General features: G+C 44.7%; 1 protein-coding gene across 2 annotated transcripts in view; it reads left to right on the forward strand.

The window, feature by feature from the left end:
* Dnah3 (dynein axonemal heavy chain 3) overlaps positions 1-24,539 on the forward strand; it is a 162,606-nt gene that overhangs the window by 1,754 nt on the left and 136,313 nt on the right. The window contains exons 2-15 of one of the 2 annotated variants that reach the window (XM_041666669.1): positions 2,276-2,380; positions 2,889-3,108; positions 5,187-5,298; positions 5,830-6,004; positions 6,654-6,843; positions 8,660-8,855; positions 13,412-13,537; positions 14,316-14,511; positions 16,294-16,473; positions 20,006-20,142; positions 22,280-22,385; positions 22,569-22,747; positions 23,079-23,263; positions 24,405-24,528. In XM_041666669.1, the coding sequence (XP_041522603.1) occupies positions 2,276-2,380; positions 2,889-3,108; positions 5,187-5,298; positions 5,830-6,004; positions 6,654-6,843; positions 8,660-8,855; positions 13,412-13,537; positions 14,316-14,511; positions 16,294-16,473; positions 20,006-20,142; positions 22,280-22,385; positions 22,569-22,747; positions 23,079-23,263; positions 24,405-24,528 (2,231 nt within the window). The remainder of the gene's footprint in view (positions 1-2,275; positions 2,381-2,888; positions 3,109-5,186; positions 5,299-5,829; positions 6,005-6,653; positions 6,844-8,659; positions 8,856-13,411; positions 13,538-14,315; positions 14,512-16,293; positions 16,474-20,005; positions 20,143-22,279; positions 22,386-22,568; positions 22,748-23,078; positions 23,264-24,404; positions 24,529-24,539) is intronic. The other variant, XM_041666670.1, reaches the window with a different exon arrangement.

The following is a 24,539-nucleotide window of genomic DNA, read 5'->3' on the forward strand; positions in this document are numbered from 1 at the left end:
GTCATCAACATATGTCTTATAGCTGGGACCTAAAAAGGCTTTCCTATCCTTGAAAGTACCCTTGCCCAGCTCTTCTTTGGTTGGTATTGTACCTGCTTTGAATGTCCAGATCCATTTCCAGTTGATTCCTGTTTTGTTCCCCTCACTGATGCAGATCTGGCATGGATTTCAATCATAAAAGAGAGAATTCTTGGAGATAACTGGTTAGTTCTCAGGTCCTTGAGATTGAGGTGGAGAACAGAGAGGCTGCCAGTGATTGAGACCAGCATATTAAAGCTGGGTATGATGGTTCATGACTGAAACCCCAACACTTTGGAGGCTGAGATCGGAGGATTTTGAGTTTGTGGCCAGCCTGGGTTATAAGTCCCTATCTCAAAAAAAAAATCAATAATTCAACAATAAAAATACAAGTCAGTATACCAAGTTCTATAAGATGAAAGTAATAAGGTCATTGGTTCTCAGGAGCATCGGGCCTGAGGTGGGAAACAAGCAGCTCTACTCTGAATAAGTATCCATTGCCCACCATTGGTAACAGTCCTTGGAAAACACTGAATTGGGCTGTGAGATCAGCTAACCCATTCCATGCTTTCAAAGATCTCAAGCTTCAAGTACATCTGTGATCATAACTTTTTCTGTTCTCATTTAATTTTTGGACCTATGACCTACCTAGAATAATTTACCATGTAAGGGGTTCTTGCCATTCCTGACATTTCTGCGGTGATGGGTGATGCACATTTAAAAGCTACTGCCCTAGAAGACAAGTCTACCTCTTGTGTGCCTGAGGTATTTTGTATACCATTCTGACTCTTGGTTTGATCAGCTAGAATGGGACTACCCCCCCCCCCCAAAAAAAAGGTTTTGCATGCCTGACATGCAATCATTTGGCATTTGGGTAGACAGTATTGATTATTTAATGATACAGGAGTTCCGGGGAGTTCATGGGGGTTAGGGGTTATCAGTGAAGGGTTAGTCAGGCTTGGTGTTTCATGACTAATAGGGACTCCTATGTCCCTCTTCCACCCCAGCCTGCATCAGTAATCTTGCCTGCCATAATTTGCAGATCCAAGTAAAGAAATCTCTGCCACAGTGTCTCATCTGATACCAGAGCTAGTTCAAAGTCACATCCTAGGGTTAAAGTCAGAGCCGACATTGGCCTCTTGAAAAATCCTTTAGATCGTCTTGAAAATGAAGAACAGCAGAACCTCCCGGACATCAGCCCAGCACTGTCTCTGTCGCAGCCTCAGATAAAATGCTTGTCTTTTGCAATGGGGCTGAGGCTTCAGACAAAAGCCTCATGCAATGCTGTTCAGCCTACAGCCACTTCCAGCTCTGTTCAGGAGAGCACACGGGAACTAAGAGAGAATGTGGAAGGCTCACACCCAAATGTACACTCACCAATGAAAGGGTGACTCTCACACCCACCTTTTTTAAAAGTAAATCACAGGGAGTTGCTTATATGCTTGTTAAACATACATAAGATGCCAAGCTATTGCCTGAGTAGGTTTTTAATCAAAACACTGTATGTGTGAAATGCAAGAGTCAACTTTAAGAAAGCTACCCACTTTGGGGGGCCCAACAAGGTGGCTCGGCAGGTGAAGGAGCTTGTCCTGCAAGCTTGGTGAGATGGGTTCAATCCCTAGACCTCACATCAAAGTGGAAGGAGAGAATCAATTCCACAAAATTGTCAACTGATTTCCAACACACAACACTCCATGGCACACACGCCCACATAATGCATGCATGTGCACATACACACCATGCACACACTCAATAATACTACTACTAATACAACTACTAAACAAATGAAATATTAATACTAATTAATTATATTAATAATTAATATTATATCAATTAAATTAATTATATGATTATGCATCATATATAATTATGTGTCATATTTATGTATAGATATAATTAATTATAAATAATATTAATCATTAATAATGCTAATACAAGTACTAAACGACTAAAAATGAAAGGAAGTTCCCTTGTAATCCTACCCAGGGTTGGGCAGGAGGTACACTCAAAGCTTAGGCTTTTCCTGAAGGGTAGAAAAATGAACAGATTGTCTGGGAAGGAAAGGACAAGGAGGAGGGGTTGCAGACCAGACAGACTAACAATTTAAAACTAAAGCATTCGTGTGTAATGGATGGAGGGGCCTGAGCAGCAACACTGTGTGATCAGACTCCGAGAACCTCTGCAGTTCTCACCCTCTCCAGAGGCCCAGAAACCTCTCCCAGTTCCTGAAGAGAAGCTTTGTTCCTGTTTCCCACAGATTGACAAAAATGACTCCATACATCACATGAGCCATTCCCAGGCGAGGCCAGAGCTGCCCCCTCTGCCTGTGTCTGCAAATGAGGAGCCATCAGAACTCTATGAGGTGAGTACCCATGGCTGCCGGCTCTTCTGCTGAGGAAGAACTGGGGAACATACCTTGCCTGGGTATGCATTCCTTTGGGTTTTAGTGAAGGCAAACAGTCTTGGCAAGTGGGACTAAGAACTCTTGTCATTTTGTCACCAGAAGACACTACAATGGTATGAGAACAGAGGTTTGTGCTAGAATAAAAGCGTGTTTGCGTCTGGCCCTGCCGTTTACCCGCTGTGTTAGCGAACTCTAAGTCAGCATGTTCGGCCATCGAGGAGAGCAGTTCCATGCCTCTCGCCACCAGGTCCATAAAGAATAACAGTGGTGTTCAACGCCAGCTGTTTTCCTTGGCTTCAGAAATCTTCCATTGGGCAGAGAAGTAGCCATGCACAAAGTATTTCCCGGGGTGTGAGGAGGGTAGAAACATAGCATCCGGTGTACGCAACTCCATCTCCATGGCAGCGGAGTCCAGGCTCACAGAGATGCCTCTGACGGCATCTCCTTCACATTGCTCTTCTTGCAGACTGTCATGTCTCACAGCTTTTATCCCCCCTTGATGCAACGTACGTCCTGGACCCTGGCTGTGCCCTTCAAAGAGCAGGACTGCCACCGTGGACCCAGTGACTCCATTGGCAACAACTATTCTCTGACAGCCCGCGACATGAAGCTGAAAGACCTGTTGAAGGTCTACCAACCAGTCACCATCAATGTCCCCAGGGACAAGACCAGTCAGGGGGTACCAGGTACTTGCGACCAATATGCCATATCTTGTGCAGGATGGAGCTTTGAAATGAAGCTTCTACTCCTGGGTTTTTATCCCGGGTATGCCCTTTGTTGGACCTAGTATCTTTATAGAGCCTCACTCACTCCACTTATGAAATGGAAATTCCTAACATGGCTAAAGTTTATGCATCACTTGCAAACACCAGTACTGTTTAAACTACTGATGTCCGCACCGTAGAGTACTCCAAAATGTCGTGACTTAAATCAAATCATATTCATCATCTCCCTGTTTCTACAGGTGAGATCTCTGCATTTGGCTTAGTTGGGTAGTTCAAGCTCAAGATCTCCCACAATCACACAATCAAGGTGCAGCCGAGACCATAGTCATTGAAATACACAGGGAGGGATTCTCTTCCAGGCCTGTGCACATTCTTAAGTTCTTGTTGACGGCTGGCTATCACCACCAACTCCTCGCCACACAGACTCTCCATGGCTTCTGACTTCCACTGGAGTCAGCAAAAGAGGGAGCAGGAGAGAGACAGTACCTCAGAAACCACAGAGAGTTTTTGAAAATTAACCTTAGAATTGGCATCTTATCACGTTTAACATAGTCTGTTTGTTGAAAGTGAATCACCAGGTCCAGCGTCATGCCAAAGTCCTATCATGGAGCAGAGATCATGGGAGTGGGATCCATTTTGGAAGCTGTTTTCCACAACGTCTCACAGACATGAACTGACTTCATCCCACCATATATACATATGTCTTCTTACAGAACCCTTCTGTGATTTCTATTAGATACACTTTGGAGACCCTCGATCTGTTCTCTGTCTCAAACCCCTGCATATTTTCCATTTCCCCTTCTGTGAAAGAAGTTAATTCTTCAATTGTTATCTTTCAACTCACTAATTTTCTCCTCAACTTTGCTCAGTATTTTAACACATCATGTCTATAAAGTGCTGTTGGATTTTTGTTTGTTTGATTGGTTTTTGTATGTGTGGATCCTAGTTTTATTTTTGTTGCTGTGATAAAAACACCCTGAACAAAGGATCTTAAGGGATGAAAAGGTTTATTGGCTTATAACTCCAGATTACAGTCCATTATGATGGGGAAGTCAAGGCAGTAACATTCACAGTCAGAATAGTGAAAGAACAAAGCAGGATCCTTGCCTGCTGCATGCTTAGCTATCTTTCTCTACTCTTACACAGGTCAGAACCAGTCCTGGGGCTCCCCACCTTCAGGGCTTGTCTTCCCAACCCTGTTAACAATCAAGACAACCCCCCACAGATAAGTGCACAGGCCAGCCTGATCTAGATAATTCCACACTAAGACTATTCTCCAGGTGATTCCTGGCGGTATCACCTTGACGGTTAAAACTAATGCGCAGCGGTTGCGGCTTCTTTCCATTTTCAGATTTATAATCATTTCTATTGTGGTTTTTCCCCTAATTTCTTAATCTCTTTTTTATGGCGCTAGCCCTAAGAATATCATTTGGAGGGATCCTTGAAGGAGTTCTCACCAGTGATGCTCGTTGATGGAATATACATGCATGTCCTTAGGATGTTACCTTGCATATTACTGCCTCAAGGACATAGAGCAAACATTAAATACCCAGTGTACAAAATCTCACCTAGAAACTTAGGCTTTATGCTCTAATTGCTAATACCATGATTCTCGTTTAAGCCTGTTTGAGTTTCCATAACAAAGTGCATAGTCTGGGTAGCTTATAAACAACAGAATATTTTAATCACATTCTGGGAATTGGAAAGTCTAAAGTAAAAAAGAAAGACAACAAATTCAGTATGTGATGAGACCTCATCCTGGTTTAGAAACGCTGCATTCTTTTTCCTTCCTATTAAAAAAATTTTCATACAATATATTTCGATCAGTTTGATCATTTCTTCTCCCCATCCTCCCTACCCATCCAAATCTCTATTTTTTCTCTCTCTCAAAAGAACTAAAACAAAGGAAAAAACAATAGAACAAAAATAACGAAACAAAGGACTGCACCCTGCATCCTGCCCTACCATGTCCACTCCCCTTAGTATTCCCCCAGACCATTCCCAAGGGTCCCATCCTTGCAGACAGAGAGTGGCTCCAGGCTTCCTGTCCCTGATGGCTTTCTTTCTCTACTCTCACACAGGATCTAAAGCTTCATCAGAGCCTGCTAAGAAGAAAATGAAGTTCTCCAAATGCAAGGAGGATGCTCCCGGGTAAGGTGTCACTATGGATGCCATGGGTTAGAGGAAACTGGACTGAACTAAATCATATTCTGAAAAGTTGGGCAGTGGTGGCACACGCCTTTGATCCCAGCACTTAGGAAGCAGAGGCAGGTGGTTCTCTGTGAGTTCAAGGCCAACCTGCACTACATAGTGAGTTCCAGGACAGCCAGGACTACACGGAGAAACATATATATATATATATATATATATATATATATATATATATATATTTAAAGTCATATTCTGCTTCTTGACTTCAAAGCATTGTCAGACACCCAGGGGTTCATTTTCCCCACCAGTCTTTCGAGGGTCTATATAAAAGGAAGTTAATGAGCTGACTAAAGCCAGTGCTCACAGTCTGTGACGTGCTACACATCGGGGTCATCCAAGGGGCACACATCAGATGTCACTAGATGACACAATGGAGTAGGTGTTCCTGGCAATCCTCAGATTTGGGAAAGTGGATCTGACAAATACAGTGTCTCAGTGGGAGCCTAAGAGTGGACTGCTCCAACCTTTCAGGGTGCCAACGGCCTGCAAACACTCGCACTCCGTGCCCAAGAAGAGTGATGTGGACTCGTGGGTAGTCCAGTCAGGAAGCAGACCCATGAGTCCAGAACAACAGATGGATGTGATGTTGCAAGAGGAGATGGAAATAGAAAGTAAAGAGAAGAAGCCGTCGGAGTTAGACCTGGAGGTACTTTCTTACTGTGGCCCCCGACTTGAGAGATAGCATCTTGGCATCTGAGTAATTTGAAGCAGCGAATGTCAGAGTCACTTTGAGGAATGGTAACAGAATACTGAAGCCCAGAAATCTTAGGAACTGGGGCTTGTGAGTCCCTAACACACAGTTTGGTACATGGCAGCCCATGGGGTGGGGGAGGTGGCCAAACTCTTGCAAAACAAGACAGGACTCTCAGTTAAATATGAATTTCAGATAAACAATGAAGACAATGTTTTGAGTGTGTGCGAGTAAACCAGCTGTGTTCTGTAGTTTTTCTGGCAACCCTATCAACCATTAGCAAAATGCAGCCTGTAAGTGTGTTTTATAAAAATAGGGAAAATGCCTAATGAGGTAGCTCTCCAGCTGGTCTTAAGAAAACTAACATACTCAGAGCTGAGCAGTTGTCTTCTTCAGGGGGAAGAACCTGCCTGTGACCTTGTCACATGCAATGTGTGTGAAGTGACTGGCCTCAAAAGCATAGTGGCGAGTGACAAAAGGCGTGGGTGGATGGCTGCTGTGTGAACCGGGACCCTCGGCTGCTTGGCGGCTGCTTGGTTGGTTGGGTGGACCAGGTGGGCACCGCCCCTCGGTCATGAGCTTTTTCTTGCTTTGTTTATGGAAGAGATACTATTATTACTTGACCAACGGCATCCGGAAAGACATGATTGCCCCCGAGGACGAGGAGGTGATGGTGCGAATTTACAAGTTGATTCCTAAGGTGCTGCTGGCAACCCCAGCCCTGGAACCCCTGCAGGTTGAGCTTCGGACTGAGAAGGAAAGAGACTATTACTTTAGTCTCATGAAAAGCATTGGTAAGGCTGGGCTTGAGGGCACGGAGCTCCTGTGGAGGGCACTGCCTTTCCTCTGTGCCCGTTGCTGTGCTGTTGTTGTGATGAGACAGCCAGAAAACACCAGCTCAGAGGAGGAATGGTTCATTTTGTCTCGTGGCTTCAGGGGTCTGGGGACATGGTCAGCTGCCCCTATTGCTTCTGGGTGGTGATGGCGCAGAACATCCCAGCAGGGGGATGTGGTACCATCTGTGTGTTGCTCCGCTCATCCCCCTCAGCAAAGCCGAGAAAGTGAGAAAGCGCATGTGTGTGTTAACAGGTTTCTTCCTTTGGCCTTCATTCTATCCAGGCTTCCATCCTATTAGACGGCCTTTGTCGATATCCTTAGTTACTGGCTCACATGCCAATCACCTCTGGAAACATCCTCACAGACACACCCAGGAGAGTACCATACTAATCTCTCGGGCAACATTCAATCCAATCAAACTGACAATCAGGATGAACTATCACATGATCAATTAATTTATCAGTCCCCACTCTGACATCACTGAACTCACCCCGAAATACCATGTGACTTTTAATTCAAATGTCCCCCCATCCTCGTCGTCATCACTTCTGCTTCCCTTTGAACTAACCACCATGGTATAGCCATGCTTGTGCAGATCTTGCTAAAACGCGGATTCTGGATTAGTAGATGTGCAGCGTGGGTAAAGCCAAGCAGCCATTCAGCGTGGGTGGCTAGCTCCAGGAGGCTCAGATGTGATAGACAGACATTAATTACCCTGTGGGAACCCTGTCCCTTCTCCTCAGTGGCTCTTCTCTTGTCCCCTCGGTTGTCCCTTTACCCTTGGCGGTCCTAGTGCCCTGACTTTCAGCTCATCCTGGCTGGCACGTCCCACTGTGCCTTTGTCTCTCTGCTGTTCCCCTCTCATGTCTGTCACTTTGGACTCCTTTTGTGACTTGAGCTTTTGGATAGTGATGGGTGCATCGCTTTGTCTCCCTCTGTCCTAAGCCCACCCAGTGTCCTGTACACACAGTAGACCACACTGGGAAGCATTTAATGGCAGGTGATTTGAGAGAGGAAGTGGAAGGGGGTAACCCTGTTGTTTTTATGCTTTGTTATTGCTCCTTTACCAAAATGTCTAGCTATTTCTGTTTTCCTAACTTTCTAATGAGGTGAGTGTCATAGCTCCTTGTCTGGTGTCTCAGAGCCCATCTAAGAATAGACACGTGAGGTCTTTTGCTTCTGGCCCCTCCTTGCTTTTCCAGCCATACACCTTCAGTGCCACCATTGCGACCTATGTGTCTACACAGCATAGCTCGCAGCTCCTTGAGCAAACAGTCTGACAGTTTCCCTCCATACACAACATCCCTCTGTTCCCAGTGTCCTTCCTCTAAGAAGCTCATATGCATTCTTCATGGTGCAGCATAATTGTGACGCTACCAAGATTTCCCCAATCTTTCTTTCCTAACAAAACACATTTGCTATCTAAATCTCCATTTGTAAGTATCTGGTGCTGCTTACTGTGTTCATGCATGTTTGTGTCGTTATCCCGGTGAGCAAAGTCACTATTCATCACCATTGGAGTCCAGCAAATGCTAACTAAAGCCCTGTCAGGAAAAGCGGGGCTCACCCTCAAAATCCAAGTACTTTTCAATGCCAAGTCACACTCCTTCCAGGGAAGTCACACCCATGGGTTACCCCTGACCTGGCCACTGAGGAGGCATTGCCGGGTGGGGAAATGGACAGATATTCACTTCCGTTCTAAGTGGCTGAACGCTAGGAGTATAGGGTGTGTAAAGACCCTGCCTGATAGGATGCCGTCTCTTTCCATTCTAGTCGACTACATCCTCATGGACCCAATGGAGAAGAAAAGGCTGTTCATCGAGAGCATCCCTCGCTTGTTTCCTCACAGAGTGATCCGGGCCCCTGTGCCCTGGCACAATGTCTACCAGAGTGCCAAGAAGTGGAATGAGGAGCATTTGCACACAGTGAACCCCATGATGTACAACCTCAAAGAACTATGGTTTGCAGAGTAAGACTTGGCCCCCGGTCTTTGGGTTCCTTTCTTTATTGTTCAGTACCTAAATGAACCTCTTCAGTACGGCACAGTGAGGGTAGCTCTTGTTCTGCAGTGGAGAGGGCCCATCAAAGATCCTAGACAGAAAGTCTGTGGGTTGTGAATGTGAACCTACCTACAGGTCTAAGGAACCCTCCTATGCATTCCCAAAATGTATTTTCCCTGTCTGAAAGCCCTGGAGCATGGTGGGTAACAGTGTACATTTTGAGCCATTAAGTTACAAATCTTAGCTCTCCTTTGTGTGTAGATGGGTGTGTGAACTCTATCTTTGGGCCCTGCTTTCTTGGCCTCCAAGGTTGAAATAATAAGAGTTCCTACTTCAGAGGGATGGTAAGAGGAATTAGTAACTCAGCACAAAGGATTTAGTACCTGATACGACTTAAGAGGCCAAGGAGAGTTAATTCCCCATCTCCTGCCTTGTAGCCCCGTCACCTACATCACAACTCTAAGCTTACTCATCTGCCTCTACTTTTGAGATGGATGAAGCTTTGGGCCCTTTTTTTTTCCTTTATGAAATTCTTTTGGCAAGCTATGTTGTCTCTCAGTTGTACTTATGAATAATTATATTCACTCCACCAAATTATAGGAATCTAGATGAGAAGACCCCTTTTTTCTTTCAAATTTCAAAACTCGAGATATGCAGTTGTCTCTTGTTATATACAAAGAGATTGTTTCTGGGACCCCATGAACTCTCAAGCCCTTTATATAAAATACTCTAGTATTTTCGTAAGTCTCATACTTTCCCTTATATTTGTCGTAAGGGGTTGCTTAGGAAATAATTTCAATAATAAAATTTGTACCTGTTTAGTACAAAAGCAAGGGTTTTTCAGAATATTTCCAACATGCTGTTGGTTGGATCCAAGCAGGCAGAACCCACAGAGATGAAAGACCGACTGTAAAACTCACTGTCTTGGTTCCTTTTCTGTTGCTGTGATGGATGTCATGACTGAAACCACCTTAAGGAAGGTTTGTTTTGGCTTGTGGTTCTGGAAGGATAGAGTTTATCACGGCAGGGAAGACATGGCCATAGTCAAAGAAGAATGTCAGCGCAATCAGGAAGCTACCTGATCACATGTCATACACATGGGGAAGAGAGGAAAGAGTAAGTGGGGTGAGGCTAGAGAGTCCCAAAGCCCATCCATAGTGACCGTCTTAGGTTCCTATTGCTGCAGTGAAACACACGACCAAAAAGCAAGTTGGGGAAGAAAGGGTTTATATGGCTTACACTTCCCTATCACTGTTTATCACTGAAGGAAAGCAGGACAGGAACTCAAACAGGGCAGGAGCCTGGAGGCAAGAGCTGGTGCAGAGGCCATGGAGGGGTGCTGCTTATTGGTTTGCTCCTCATGGCTTGCTCAACTTGTTTTCTTTTTTTTTTTTTACATTTTTTTATTGATATTTATTGAGCTCTACATTTTTCTCTGCTCCCCTCCCTGCCTCTCCCCTCCCCACTTCAGTCCTCCCCCCAAGGTCCCCATGCTCCCAATTTACTCAGGAGATCTTGACTTTTTCTACTTTCTACTTCCCATGTAGATTAGATCTACGTAAGTCTCTCTTAGTGTCCACATTGTTGTCTAAGTTCTCTGGGATTGTGGTTTGTAGGCTGGCTTTCTTTGCTTTATGTTTAAAAACCACCTATGAGTGAGTACATGTGATAATTGTCTTTCTGTGTCTGGGTTACCTCACTCAAAATAATGTTTTCTAGTTCTATCCATTTTCCTGCAAAATTCAAGCTGTTGTTATTTTTTTTTCTGCTGTGTAGTACTCCATTGTGTAAATGTACTACATTTTTCTTATCCATTCTTCGGTCGAGGGACATTTAGGTTGTTTCCAGGTTCTGGCTATGACAAACAAAGCTGCTATGAACATAGTTGAGCACATGTCCTTGTGGCACGATTGAGCATCCTTTGGATATATACCCAAAAGTGGTATTGCTGGGTCTTAAGGAAAGTTGTTTCCTAATTTTCTGAGAAATCGCCACACTGACATCCAAAGGGGTTGTACCAGCTTGCATTCCCACCAACAATGCAGAAGTGTTCCCTTATTCCACAACCTCTCCAGCATAAGTCGTCATCAGTGTTTTTGATTTTGGCCATTCTTATAGGTGTAAGATGGAATCTCAGAGTTTCAACCTGTTTTCTTATAGAACCCAGGACCACCAGTTGAGGGATGGCACCACCCACAATGGGCTAGGCCCTCCCCCGCTGATCACTAATTAAGAAAATGTCCTAAAGGTAGATATGATGGAGGCATTTTCTTCCTGAGGTCCCCTCCTCTCAGATGACTTGAGCTTGTGTCAAGTTGACATAAAACCATCCAGCCCATTCATGAATTTCCTCCAGGAATTCTCCACTTCCTCAGTATTCCACATCACTTTCAAACAGTGGCACTGACTAGGGACCAAGTATTCAAATACTCGAGCCTATAGAGGAAATTCTCATTCAAACCACCCCTCCTACCCCTTGAGAGTGTGTGCACAGTGTGTGCACAGTGAGGTACTTCACAAGGTTGTGCCACCCACACCGCTCTCTAATTCAAGGACATTTTTGTCATTCACATTCAGCCCACCCCTTCAGCCCCTGGCACCCACTAATCTTCTTTGCCTCAGCAGACCTGCAGGTGCTGGATGTGTAATAGATACTGAATCACATACTATTATGTGCTCCTTTGTGTCTGGGGTCTGAATTAAACACGATGTCCTCAACATCTGTTCGCAGAGAAGGCAAGCATCAGTAACGATGTTTCTTTTTATGACTGAATAATATTTCATAGTTTGGCTATATCATATTTTGTTTATCCATTCTATTGGTTATTTGGGGGAGAGGAGAGTGTGTGATTTTTTTTTCCAAATGGGATCCTCAAGAAAGGGCATGCATCAGAAGGGAAAGTTCACTGAAAGGTCAGACTAATGCCTCATTTCAGCTCATTAGACAGTCAGGGGCACCAAGTCAGCAAGGAGGAAGATTTGTCCAGGAAACTGCATCATGGTTTTCCTGCATGACCCCAACTATTCAACTTGAAAATTTCTAAGAGAGAAATAAGCTAAGATGTCTTTGGGATTGGTAAAGTTTGTGGATTTGGGAACTATAATGAGATGGAAAATGTGAGGAAAGAGTAGAGAGTTCCACCAATGAGAGAAGTTTTTTTTTGTTAGGATTTAATTAAAGATAAGTAAGGCAGATACATGAGCCACACCAGTGTTGGTTGTCTGTGCGGCGAGTGAGACTCTCAGGCCTACCCTTCCTAGAAGTGCTTTGTATTCGGTCATACACAAACACATTTCAATTCCCCACCCCCACCTAAAAGGACCATAGGCGGTGGCGTTTTAGAAGGAAGAATGGCTGAAAGATTGTTAAAACAGATGATGACTTCAAGAGGCTAGCACTGGGATTGGCTAAGGAAACTGGGCAAAGATCTGGTTTGAGAAGTAGTGGGGATTACTTAAGGACAACCTATCGAAGAGGGGATGCTGGAAAGAGAAACGGTAGACCTTGTGGGCTTGGAAGCGGTAGAGCTTCCCTGGATCCAGAGAAGAGGAAGGGAAAAAAAGGAGCAATGTAAGGATGATGAGTCATTCATTCAGCAAACATTCAGAGTGTCTACATGGCATAAACACAGAAACATAATGGGTGCGTGGTAAACCTGTCCACAGGGTGAGTTACCATATGGTTCAAGATCAAAGCAAGTTCAACCTAATTCTAGGCAGCAAGGCTGGGGAGATGGCTTAGTCAGCTGAGTGCACACATCAGGACCTGAGTTCATCCTCCAAAACTCATGTGAAAAGACAGCATGAAGGCACATGCTTGCAATCCTAGAAATGGGGTAGGGTGACTAAGCCCCTGATGCTTGCTGGCCTGTCAGCCTAGCCTACTGGGTGAGTTCTAGGTCAGTGAATGATCTTATGTTAGAAATCAAGATGTCACCCAAGGAAAGACACTCATGGTTGACCTCTGGTGTACACACACACACTTAGAAAGAGAGGGAGAGAGAGAGAGAGAGAGAGAGAGAGAGAGAGAGAGAGAGAGAGAGAGAGAGAGAGAATTCCAAAGGGCTTGATCAAAGCCGTCATGAAGCTTTGGGTCTAACTGCCTGCTGGGTTGTAGCAGAGCAGAGTCAGATGTGGTCCACAAACAGGCAGGTTCTGTTTCTCGCATGTTGCTCGACTCCAGAGCACACCATCCCACAGAGCAGAAGTGCATGGTGCCCTCTGTCATTGTTCCATGCAGCAACACTGGATAGGTGTGCTCTTAGTTGACCTGTTGGTCAATGTTGACCAATGTTTTATTTAGGAAAGCAAAAGGAATGGAGGGGTATGGGGGGTCTTCATTACTTTCTGCTCTTCTCTACCCATCCCCACTATCCTCCCATCCCCTGAAACCACCCAGCATCACTATTTCTAGAAGGTGCTCTTCTAACGTAATGGTTCAAACAATGAGAACACGTGTCCTCTGAGCTTGCCCCACAGGATGGATTAGTCTTTCACGTTGGCATTTCTCCCTCCCTTTTGGCAGATTTAAAGACCTCAGGTTTGTTCGAACAGCAGATTTACTGGCTGGAAAACTGCCCCTGCTGCCTAATGAGTACCAGGATGTGATTCAGAAGCATTGCCAGGAGGCACGGCAGATTCTTCTCAGCAAGTCAGTATCTTCTGCAGAACTGGGCTTTAGCCCAGCATTGTAAAGATTGAGAATGCCCCAGAATGAGAGCTGATTCCCCTCTGGAAGTGGGATGAAGTTTGTTGACTTCCTATGATACCTTCCTGCCATGTCCTATCCTCTAGCAACCTCATAGCAAATTGCTCTCTCTACCCCTCCCTCCCACGCTCCCACTGCCTTTTTAGAGCCATGCTTTGTTATGACATCACTCTCATTTTGGTTCTTCCTTGAGATTCTCTCAGTCTCCGGGTGCTATGAGGCAATGTGCTCGAATAACTTGTATTGAAATGACCCCAAATAGCCTCAAGGTCCAAAGTTAGGGGGTCTCCGGACATTAGAGAACTTCTTTCCTTTAGCAAATGCATACAGAACTATATATCCAGAACAAAGAAATGACTGGATGGCAAGTCTTTATTCAGATGGTCTTTTGCTATAACAAATTCCAGAGAAAATCAACACAGGAAGAAAAGATTTCCGCTCATGCTTTCAGAAGCGTCTGTCCATCATTATGGGGTGGAACTGTGTGAGCCCAGAGGCTTACAACATGGTGGCCAGGAAGCAGAGAGGCAGACCGTTCTAGCAGGCTTCTTCCTTCTTGCTCTGTTAACTGAGCCTCCAGCCTGTGGGACTGCCCATTCTCGTTCTTCCCCTCAGTTAGTCCTCTCTGGAAACTTAGTCCCAGCCAGAGGTGGGCTTTAGCAGTCCTCTAGGGCCAGAGAGCTTGGAAAGCCACTTACTTGATGTTCTCTGGTCCCTGTAGGTGGATCCCCACCTGTGCCCAGCTTTTTACCTCACAGAAGGAACACTGGGTCCGCTTCGCTCCCAAGAGTGACTACGACTCCTCTCGAAACATTGAAGAATATTTTGCTTCCGTTGCCTCCTTCATGTCCCTCCAGCTCAGGGAGTTGGTCATTAAATCCCTCAGTGATCTCGTTTCCTTCTTCATGATACACAAGGTACGTGGCGGAGTCCAGACACAGCCCTCTCCAGGGAAGACAGTCTAGGTAGAGCTCAAGTAGGCTCTGGCCAGAAGGTGAAATTCTGATTGGAACACACAGGGTGACTATGACTTTATCTTTTCTAAATGCACAGCAAACTTCTGTCATATCGTGACCCATTACTAAATGTATATATATAAAAAATCTCTGGTAGCAAGTTTTCAGCGACTTTTCTTAAGAGATGAAAGAGTGGCCGCGCAGGATGGAATACGTACCTCTTCCAGGGCGGGGAAAGCCACTTGTTTGCGTCTTTTTTGCTACAAAAATGGAGTTGAGACTCTTTGCTTTTGACCTTCGGCTTAGCATTTAGGTGTTTTATGCATTTACTACTAGTAGCAATTTGTTGTTTGGTCTCTGAGAGAGAACTTCCAGGGTCACAAGGCTTAGTTTGCTTTAGTTAGCAGCCTCGTGAAACTGTGCCAGTAAAGGAGAAATAAAAGCAGAGAGCCTGAAACCCTGGTTTTCAAAGCATTAAATGCTCCCCTAGACTTAGACAGCCCAGAGATCAAGGGAGAGTGTCTAAAATTTCGGGCTGTGTACACATTTCACCTTCAAAAATATAGTGATGAGGCTGTTCTTAGAGAGGACCCAAGTTCAAGTCCCAGCACCCATGCAGGCAGCTCACAGCTGTCTGTTCCTTCAGTCTCAGAATACCCATCATCCTCATGCAGGCAAAACACCAACACACATAAATAAAAATAATAATAATAAAAGTATAATGGATGTTTTTTAATTTCTTAATTATAAAAAGGTCAAATTCTAAGTATTTCCCAAGTAAAGTAAAGGTGGTGGCTCATGCCTTTTATCCCAGCATCAGGAAGTAGAAGCATGGGCAGGCAAACTTCCATTAGTTGCTCGAAAGGTTTAAGAGCTACTGCTGTTCATTTGGGCTGCAATGTTCCCTGAGAGGACCACTCTGGAGCAGTCATGGGCACATCTCCTGTGTGAGGCAGAAAGGAGAGAGCTGTTTACTGCATCCCATGTGAGGGACGAAATCTCACTGTAAAATCCCACACGAAGAGAGAAGGGACATATTTGTCTTCCCTTAGACGGTCTGAAAAGCTCTCGAGCCAACCACTTGGCCAAGCTTTTGCAGCTGTCCTGTGAGGACTGAGCACTGCAATTATGCAATCTTGTGCCGCTCGGTTTCACAGAGTCTTAAGGATGTCTCCTCAGCAATATTTCTGTCGTGAGGAAGTTGACATTTTGACTGACATGCACCATGTCTCAAGAACACTGTCTTTTAAAGGACACAGATATTCATCCCTTTGGATTCAGGCAATGTTTTTATTAAGCACCTACTTGGTATTAATAGCTGTCATAGATATTTTGAAGAAAAGAGATGAATAAGACATAGGTCCTGCCCTCAAGTTTAGACCAGACAAGGTAAGGGGAGGGTACAAAGTCTCCTAAGTGAAAGACAAAATAACATGACAGAAGTGGAAATATAGAAATTCAGAAGCGAAGGAGACTTCCTCGAGGAGATGTCTTTTGTGCTAGTTTTGAAGGGCAGGAAGGATTTAGAAGTTGGAGCATAGGTGGCACGGATTAAAATAAACCATTTTGTGCAAAGTTCTTGGGAACTAAAGAAAGCATAAACTCCTGGCAGGACAGACTCAATTTTAAGCATACTGGCACCCTTTCTTGGTGCTCAGGGAGCACTATGAATGGATAACAGCACCGCTGTGCTCTCCGGTGGCTGCACTGTGTGAGGTCTGATATATCTTCTGTCTCTCAAAGGATGGAAACGATTTTAAGGAACCTTACCAAGAAATGGATTTCTTTATACCTCAGCTAATCATGATTCAACTTGAAGTGAGCGAGCCTATCATTGTCTTCAACCCAACTTTTGATGATTGCTGGGAATTAATAAAGAATTCCTTCTTGGAAATCATTAAGAATTCTGATGGGATCCCCAAGGTATGGTATTTGCCTAATAATTCATCCATACTTTTGTTCCGCACTGAATAAACAATCAAGTGTCTGGTTGCACAATTGCAGTCCATGTGGTGTTCAGTTAGGCAATTTCACTTTGTGATGCATCCTCAATCCATCTCCTTGTTCTCAGGAAGATTATCTAGGTCTTTTCTGTGTCCCCCCTAATTCCCTGCCTTTGTATGCTGCCTGACACAAGATAGATAATTCCCAAGTCATCCAATGTGGGTTAATAATTTATTGCAGATGACCTGGCATGAATCTGCTAAAAATTTCTACAAAAATATATATCATTTTGTCTTGAGGTTCAATGGGTTTATTCACCACTATAGGGTTCTAGGGAGAGAAAAACAAAAAACACAAAAACAAAGAAAATGTACTCTTCACAGTTTTCTTTCCAGAGTGGAATTACTTATCAAATTAGATGCATGAAAGTAAACTTTGTCTAGTAAACTAGGCCGGATATCCATGTGACCTAACATCTTTTGGTTGGGTGATGTGACAAGGAGACCCATGACCAGTTCCATATAGGGAATCAACCTATGAGACGCTCTCTCTCTCTGTGTCTCTCTGTCTCTCTGTCTCTCTCTGTCTCTGTCTCTGTCTCTCTCTCTCTCTCTCACACACACACACACACATACACACACACACACACACAGAGAGAGAGAGTTGAAGCTGAGGTTTGAGGTTAAGGAGGTACTTGGTCGGTAAGGCGTTTGTTAAATAAGTAGAAGGACCTAGATGCAATCGCCGGCGGCCATTTAAAAGTTGGGTGTGGTGCCATGTGTCTACCAGCCTGGCACTGAAGAGGTGGAGAAAGGCCTGGGGCTTACCAGTCAGCCAGTCTAGCAGAACTAGTGAGCTCTAGAGTCCGTGAGAGATCCTGTCTCAAATAAAGCAAAGTGGCGATGATTTCAACCACCGGCCTCCACACACACAGGCGTGCCACACACAGAAATGAAATGGGAAAGGGGACACACATGCAAAAAAATGTGCACGCATGAGTGCACAGATGTGTGCATATGCATATACACACATGTAAACACACACAGACACACAGACACACACAGGCATACACACACAGACATAGAGACACACATACACAGATATACTCACACACACACAGAGAGAGAGAGAGAGAGAGAGAGAGAGAGAGAGAGAGAGAGAGTGCTTAGGTTTGTAGGAAAATCTATGACACTAAGGGTCCACCTTCACCAGTAATCCCTGTGCCTGGGGTTTTGATGTCAGCCAAGCTTGGTTTAACATGAGAATGATGTGTAGAGGGGAAATAGGACCTCTCTTACAAGCAACATCCCTCCGAGGATATGAAAGAGAAGACTACAGTTTGAAGAGATAAGTGAGGGGCTGGGGACACATGAAGTACATATTGCCTGAGTCTGTTTCTCTGCTGTTGATTGGTAGTGTTAACAAACAGCTGGGGCTGGAGAGATTGCCAGCACTGCAAACAGCCCAGCAGGAACTGGTACTAGAGGGAGTGGATTATGATGCCAAGATGACACCCTCACGGGTCAGTTTGTGCCAGGTTGGAAAGCTAGCCCTGCTTCCACACAAATAGTGTTACTAGACTATGGGAAGAACCCAAGGGTGCTGATTTCTCGTCTAGGGATGCCTGCGGCACTCCCTCCCCCAGAACCTCAGGCTTTCCTCTTGAAACTGACTTGTGAAATTTTAACCATAGTCCCTTGGGTTAAATGTCTATGACATACGTATATGACTATCAGCAGACGAATAGTCTCCAGTCTCTTACCTCATCATGGATACAGTAAGTTGAAAACATTTCAAGGTGAAACTCAGCTACAAACGTGGTGTGTGCGTCATGCATGTGTGTGTGTGTGTGTGTGTGTGTGTGATGCATGTATTTGCTCACATGGGTGTGTACACATGTCTGTATAAGTACACATGCATGTGTATGCATGTCTGTGGAGGACAGAGGTCAATGTCAGCTGTCTTCCTAATCTCTCTCCATGTTATTTTTTGGGGGACAGAGTCTCCACTGCATCCAGAGCTCTTCAATGCAGATAGGCCTGTGGGCCAATGAACTCTACCTGTCTGCCTCCCCAGTGCTGGAATTACAGATGCAACACTGTGCCCAGCTTATACACGGGTTCTGGGGACTCAAACTCAGGCCCTTGTGTGTGTGTAGCAAGCACTTTACCCGCTGAGCCATCTCTCCAGACCCCAGCAATAATTTAGAAAATAAAGAGCATTTGAGCTGCAGAAAAACGGAAGCCTGTCAGTGAGAAGGAGGTGCTGAAGGAAACCAAAATAAATACTATGGCGCATTGGTCTTATCAGGACCGTCCAGGAGGACAAGGCTGATGTAATCTAGGATGAAACAAAGGAGGTGAAGGAGATGCAGAAATCAAAGTTGAATAAAACAAGAGGGGAAATGGAATACATAGAATTTCCATGAGTGTTTTAGCCCCACCACTACATTGCCTTTACTTTTTAATTTTTTATTCTTTGAGAATTTCATCTATGTGTACAATGAAATAGGATTTACCCACCCCCGACTGCCCCTCTCCAGCTCCCCCTGAATCTCTCCTGTATTCCTCCATAATGAGAAGCATGTGTTTGTGACTGGAAAGGGGGTGCTGGGCCAGTCTTTCCCCCATGGCAGAATCCACTCACTCAGCATTGCAGGGAATGCCAACGCCATCGAAGCACACAGGAGGAAGCCTGGAACATGGTGGGGAGACGGAGGAGTGCAGAATCAGAGAGCCAGGAGGAGAGGCAGAAAATAACAGTTCCCTGGATAGGACAGGACCATTCTTGTTTCCACCTTGCAGTGTCCAACCCGCACAGGAGAACCTCCACATTCAACCGCACAAGAATTTCTCTTCTCTTTTGACTAGAAACTTCTTCCCAACACAAGCTCCAAAATCTGGTCCACATGGGAGCTATTGAAAGACCTGGGCTATCAGCTATACTTCCCCAGGCCCTTTTCCCCAGGCCCTGGACCAATGGCAGTCATGTCTCTTGCTTTCAGGCTTTGTCTATAAACACAGTCACAGCAAAGAAGTTGCCTTCCATCAATTTAAAGCCTTTGGGTCACCCAAAGAGAACCAAGGTCATTTGCACCTGTTTCCATGCTTCCTCAACTGATGCTGTCTTGTCAAAAGCAGACATGTGATTTATAAGGCATGGGGCCTAGGAGAGCAGACTGAAGGTCTTTGCCGAGGCTGGTCACTAAGCATTTGCAAAGTAGAGAAGGCCTTGAGATATGGTAGTGAATCCCAGAAGGATTCTGCAGGAGCCAAGCCCATGAAAACACACACACACACACACACACACACACACACACACACACACACACTGAAAGAGTTGGAGAGTTTAGGGATATCAGGGTGTTCTTGGCTAGTTCTACCACTAGCCAAGAGAAAATGAATACAAGCGGTGTCCCTGGAAAAGAGCCCATGGCGAGAGCCTGTTTGCCGCCTTCTGCCTTCTAGTTTCTGTGTGTGTCTTACATCTAAGAGTGCCTTCTGCTCTTCAGGTGGAATCTATACTTTTCCCAGAGCTGAAAGGCTATAACCTGATCCTCAGAACTGTTGACCCTGAAGAAAACCTTGTTTCTGATTTTGTCAATGATACTTTTGAGGTATTTAAGAAAAATCAAGTTGGACCTCACAAGTAAGTTGGTTTAGTTCTAGCTTTATAACCTAGTTGGACTTTCAATGTTTGTCCTTAGCTAGCCCTGTCCCCACACACCCAAAACACACATAGAGTAGCAATGGCCAGGGCTTACCTGCTTATGACTTTATCTCCACTTTACAGACGGGAGAGTGTAACTTTCCTACACTAGGCTGCAATAAATACAAATGCTAGGATTAAAATTCAGGTGCAGATCTTCCTCTGCTCCCTGAAAGCCATAGGCCAGGATATATTTGGATATTTCTAGAATTTAGAAAACCAGTATTCTGGGAGATCCGGGGCAACAAGATCCGTGAAACCTGTTATGAATTCCAGGTATTTGTTTGTTTTCGAGTCAGGTTTTCACTGTGTAGCTCAACCTGGCCCCAAAATCATGCTGTTCCTGCCTTTGCCTCCAGAGTAGCAGGGCTGCAGGTGTATACTATAGCAGGATTAATAAAAACCCAGAGACAGATATTGGGGTTCAAGGTGAAGATTAGAAAAGCAAAGCAGCCAAGCCTCTAGAGAGTTCTTACCTCTATCAGGCTCAAACAAACAAAGGGGGTGATCCTGTCCTCAGCATGACTGCACTGAGCACTTCTCTCCCCCTCCCCACCCCCCAGTCATATCACTCTTGTCTCCACCTCCCTAGTGCTGGAATTAAAGACGTGGGACTCCCGAGTGCTAGGATCACCTTTGTGTGAGCTCTATTTCTCTTGCAGACAGATTCAATCTCACGTAGCCCAGGGTAGCCTTGAGTCCTGGGATTAAAGGTGTGTGCCACCACTCCCTGGCCTATAGTAGCTTAGCTCTGCTCTCTGATCTTCAGGCAAGCTTTACTTATTAAAACACAAATAACATATCACTATAGTGTACCACCACACAGAGAGAAACCTATGAATTGCCTCAATCAACAATCTCCAGTCAGGGTAGGACAGCTTCCAACATAAATGCTTACCTCTAAAAGCGTCTTCAGTTTTGCACACACACACTGTGAGATCACCCTAAACCAGTGAACGTGATCACAGTTTGTCACCAAATGAAATCGCACATTTTCAGTGGGAAGAATTCTATGTTGTGGGGATATGAACTGCCCTGTGTGTATACACCCTGTGGGGTGTATACTAGAACCCTAGCTATGCCCATGGCATGTCCGAAGGAACTGCCCCACTGTGGCAACTGAGGTGTTTCCAGATGTGGCCAAAACCCTCCTGCAGGGCAAAATCACTTCAGCTGAGAACATCGATTCATCTGTTTAGAAAGCAGCCTAGTGTTTGGAAGATCACCTGAATGCATTTTATTTGGGGGGCTTTCCTGCTCATGGATCTTATACATATACTTTCTTCCAGACCGAGCTCGTTCTGGCCTTTTTGCTGTCTCGGAGTGTCTGTCAGGTTGCCTGGGTACCTTGGGGCTCCACCAAGCCACTCTTCATAGTTACTCAGTACCAACTTAATGTTAATTCAAACTTAATTTAAGTCAAACCATTCTAGATGCATCCTCCAGTTTAGAGAAAATTGTCCAGTCATTCCTACATGATCTGAAAACAGATGGACCTAAGTTCATATGCCATAGATTACTTAATTCCAAATTTTCATCTTAAAACTAGGCATAGAACTTGGGGTTAGAAGGAAGACAGGGTGCTGGTGTTCATTGTACATTTATGTCAGGATAGTAATTATTGTTCTACATATTTTGCTATAGCTAGGGTTTTTGATAACCTTATAAAATGTGCCTTATTATAGTCACTTAAAATAAAAACACAACTTTAAAAAAACCCACCAGGCAGTAGTGGTGCATGCCTTTAATCCCAGCACTTGGGAAGCAGAGGCAGGCGGATCTCTGTGAGTTTGAGGCCAGCCTGGTCTACAAAACGAATTCCAGGACAGCCAGGGCTACACCGAGAAGCCCTGTAGAGGAAAACCAGCTAAGTATCTTCTCTAAGTTTATGCCACAAGGAAGTCACAAAATTGGAATTAGAAGCCCAAATCCTGGATTTTCAGCTATATTTCTATTCTATTTCTCTTTCTTGGCTTGAGTTTATGTTTTAAATGTGCCCTGTTTTGGTTGTGTCCTTGCCCAGCCAACTCATTGACTTATGTTTATGTGCTTCCTTTTATGTTCTCCAACACGAAAGATACCTAAATGTGTACAAGAAGTACGACGACTTGCTGGATAACACGGCGGAGCAAGGCATCACCGAATTCCTGAATAAAAATCACGAGATTGAAGAGTTTGTGACGGTAGGAGATGCCACTAAGAGTTTCATGCCCTGATGACATGTGTGTGGTAGTCAATGCATTGAGCAATCAATGGATTGCAATGAGCGCAAACTCTGTATTGGACTAGTGCTGACCAAGGGGGAAGCTAGGAGCAATGGGTAGACTCTAATTACGATTGAACTCTGTCTGTACTTCTTTCTATAGAGCATCAATAGCATAAAAAAGAGGAGAAATGAAATTGCGTCCATGCACATTACCGTGCCTTTGGCCATGTTCTGTCTTGATGCCTTGTTCCTAAATTATGACCTCTGTGAGCGAGCCCAAAATCTTAAAGACCGTCTGATTCAATACCAAGTGGATGTAAACCGGGAAACTAATAGCAGGTATAAAAATTCTGAGGAAAAATATTGGGCTGTGGAGATGGCTTAGTGGTTAAGCCCTTACCACACAAGTGTGAGGACTAGAGTTTGTATTCCTGGAACCCGCATAAATGCCAACTGGGTATGGTATCCCATCTGGACTTTTAGCCTGGGAAGGCAGAAAAGCAATAGAGGATGATTCCGCACATCAACCCCGGGCCTCCATGTTGATGCAAAACCAGATGTACCTGTGATGGTGATGGTGATGGTGGTGATGATGATGTGGGAATGGCAGTAATGGTGGTGGTGGTGGTGGTGGTGGTGATGGTTGTTGTGACCATTTCTTTCTCCGCAGCATTTGTAATCAGTACAACACCATCGCTGAAAAAGTCAGTGAGATCCCTGCCAACACCGCAGAGCTAGTGGCCCTCATCGAATACTTGAGGAAATCCAGTGATGTCACTGTGTTCAAACTCAGGAGGCAACTTAGAGATGCAAGTGATAGGCTCGAGTTCCTGATGGATTATGCAGACTTGCCCCGTAAGTCTGCACCGTATGTGTGTACATGCATGCTTGTGCTCCTATGTAAATATTAAAATGTGGTATTTTATATTTTAGGAATTAAATCTTGGGAGAAAGTAGGTTCATTGCACCCCACTACACAGTATTGGGAAAGCTTTCCCAATGCCCCATATGCAAGAGGCATTAATTCACACCCAGATTCGCAAGGATTTGAGTCATACAAAGGGAATCTTGTTAGACTAAGTGAGTGCACACCCACAGGATTGCCTCTGGCTCTCAGCTCCCTATACTGGCATCTAACCCTGAGGCTCACGAACAGCTAGTTCCAAATGCAGAGTCTTTTGATAAATGGGTAGTTTCACTTGTCCTTAATCTCAATACAGTCCTGTCTTTGAGGGACTAGAACTTGTTTCTGTCTACTTTAGAAGGAAAAAAAAATGTTCCCGCTCCTTTAGGCCCCTTAAAGCCTTCTTGGATCAAGTTGGAGTTCTGAAGTAAGGGCTAGGTTAGAAAGGGGAAATCCCTTTATTCTTCCCGAATCTTTTCCCAGCTGGAAACATGTACGTACTACATGTTCCAAACTAGGATATGTTGGGGAGCATTGACAGACTGGGAATACAAGGTGACTGCCTGAGCAGTCATCATCATTCAGAAGCTGTGCCCTTGGCTCCATGGAGACAGGCTAGGCTCTCGTTTGGCCTCCACATCTTCACTCATCAGAGCTATAACATTCACACAGGGTGCATGAATGACCTAGAAACGATTACTGCCATTGTTGCAGATGAGATTAAGGGGTGATAGCTATCCAAGAGGAGCTACACCCCACATTTCTGATGCTTCTTAGGAGCCAATCAGGCAGAGTAGTTAGAACATAGGCTCTGGAAATGGTTGGGCTTGGAACTGAAGTCTGACCTCCAGCAATGCAGCCTTGACCACATAACTTCACTGTGTTTCCCATTTGTGAAATAAGGGTGATAATGCTGTCTGCATACTAACATGGTCTCTAATAAGCACCTGGTGAACCCTGCCCTTCGTTCATCCATGATTCCATTCATTTACTACCACCCCACAGAAGTGGACTTCCGACCATCTTTTACCTCCTAAATTGATTCCCCACATCCTGGGCAGTTCCCAGCAGCAGACTCTGTGTGTTTTGCAGATGAGGATATCAAACTTAACAGCACCCTGTTCCTCTGGCCTGACCAGATAGAAGATGTCTTTGAAAACAGCAGAAATCTGCTTCTTAGCAAGAGGGATCAGGCAGAGATGGACCTAATAAAAAGGTACAGGGGGA

The sequence above is a fragment of the Microtus oregoni genome, unplaced genomic scaffold (assembly GCF_018167655.1).
Source record: "Microtus oregoni isolate MIOR12 unplaced genomic scaffold, Mior012 000016F_ref0000370, whole genome shotgun sequence".
Taxonomy (NCBI): domain Eukaryota; kingdom Metazoa; phylum Chordata; class Mammalia; order Rodentia; family Cricetidae; genus Microtus; species Microtus oregoni.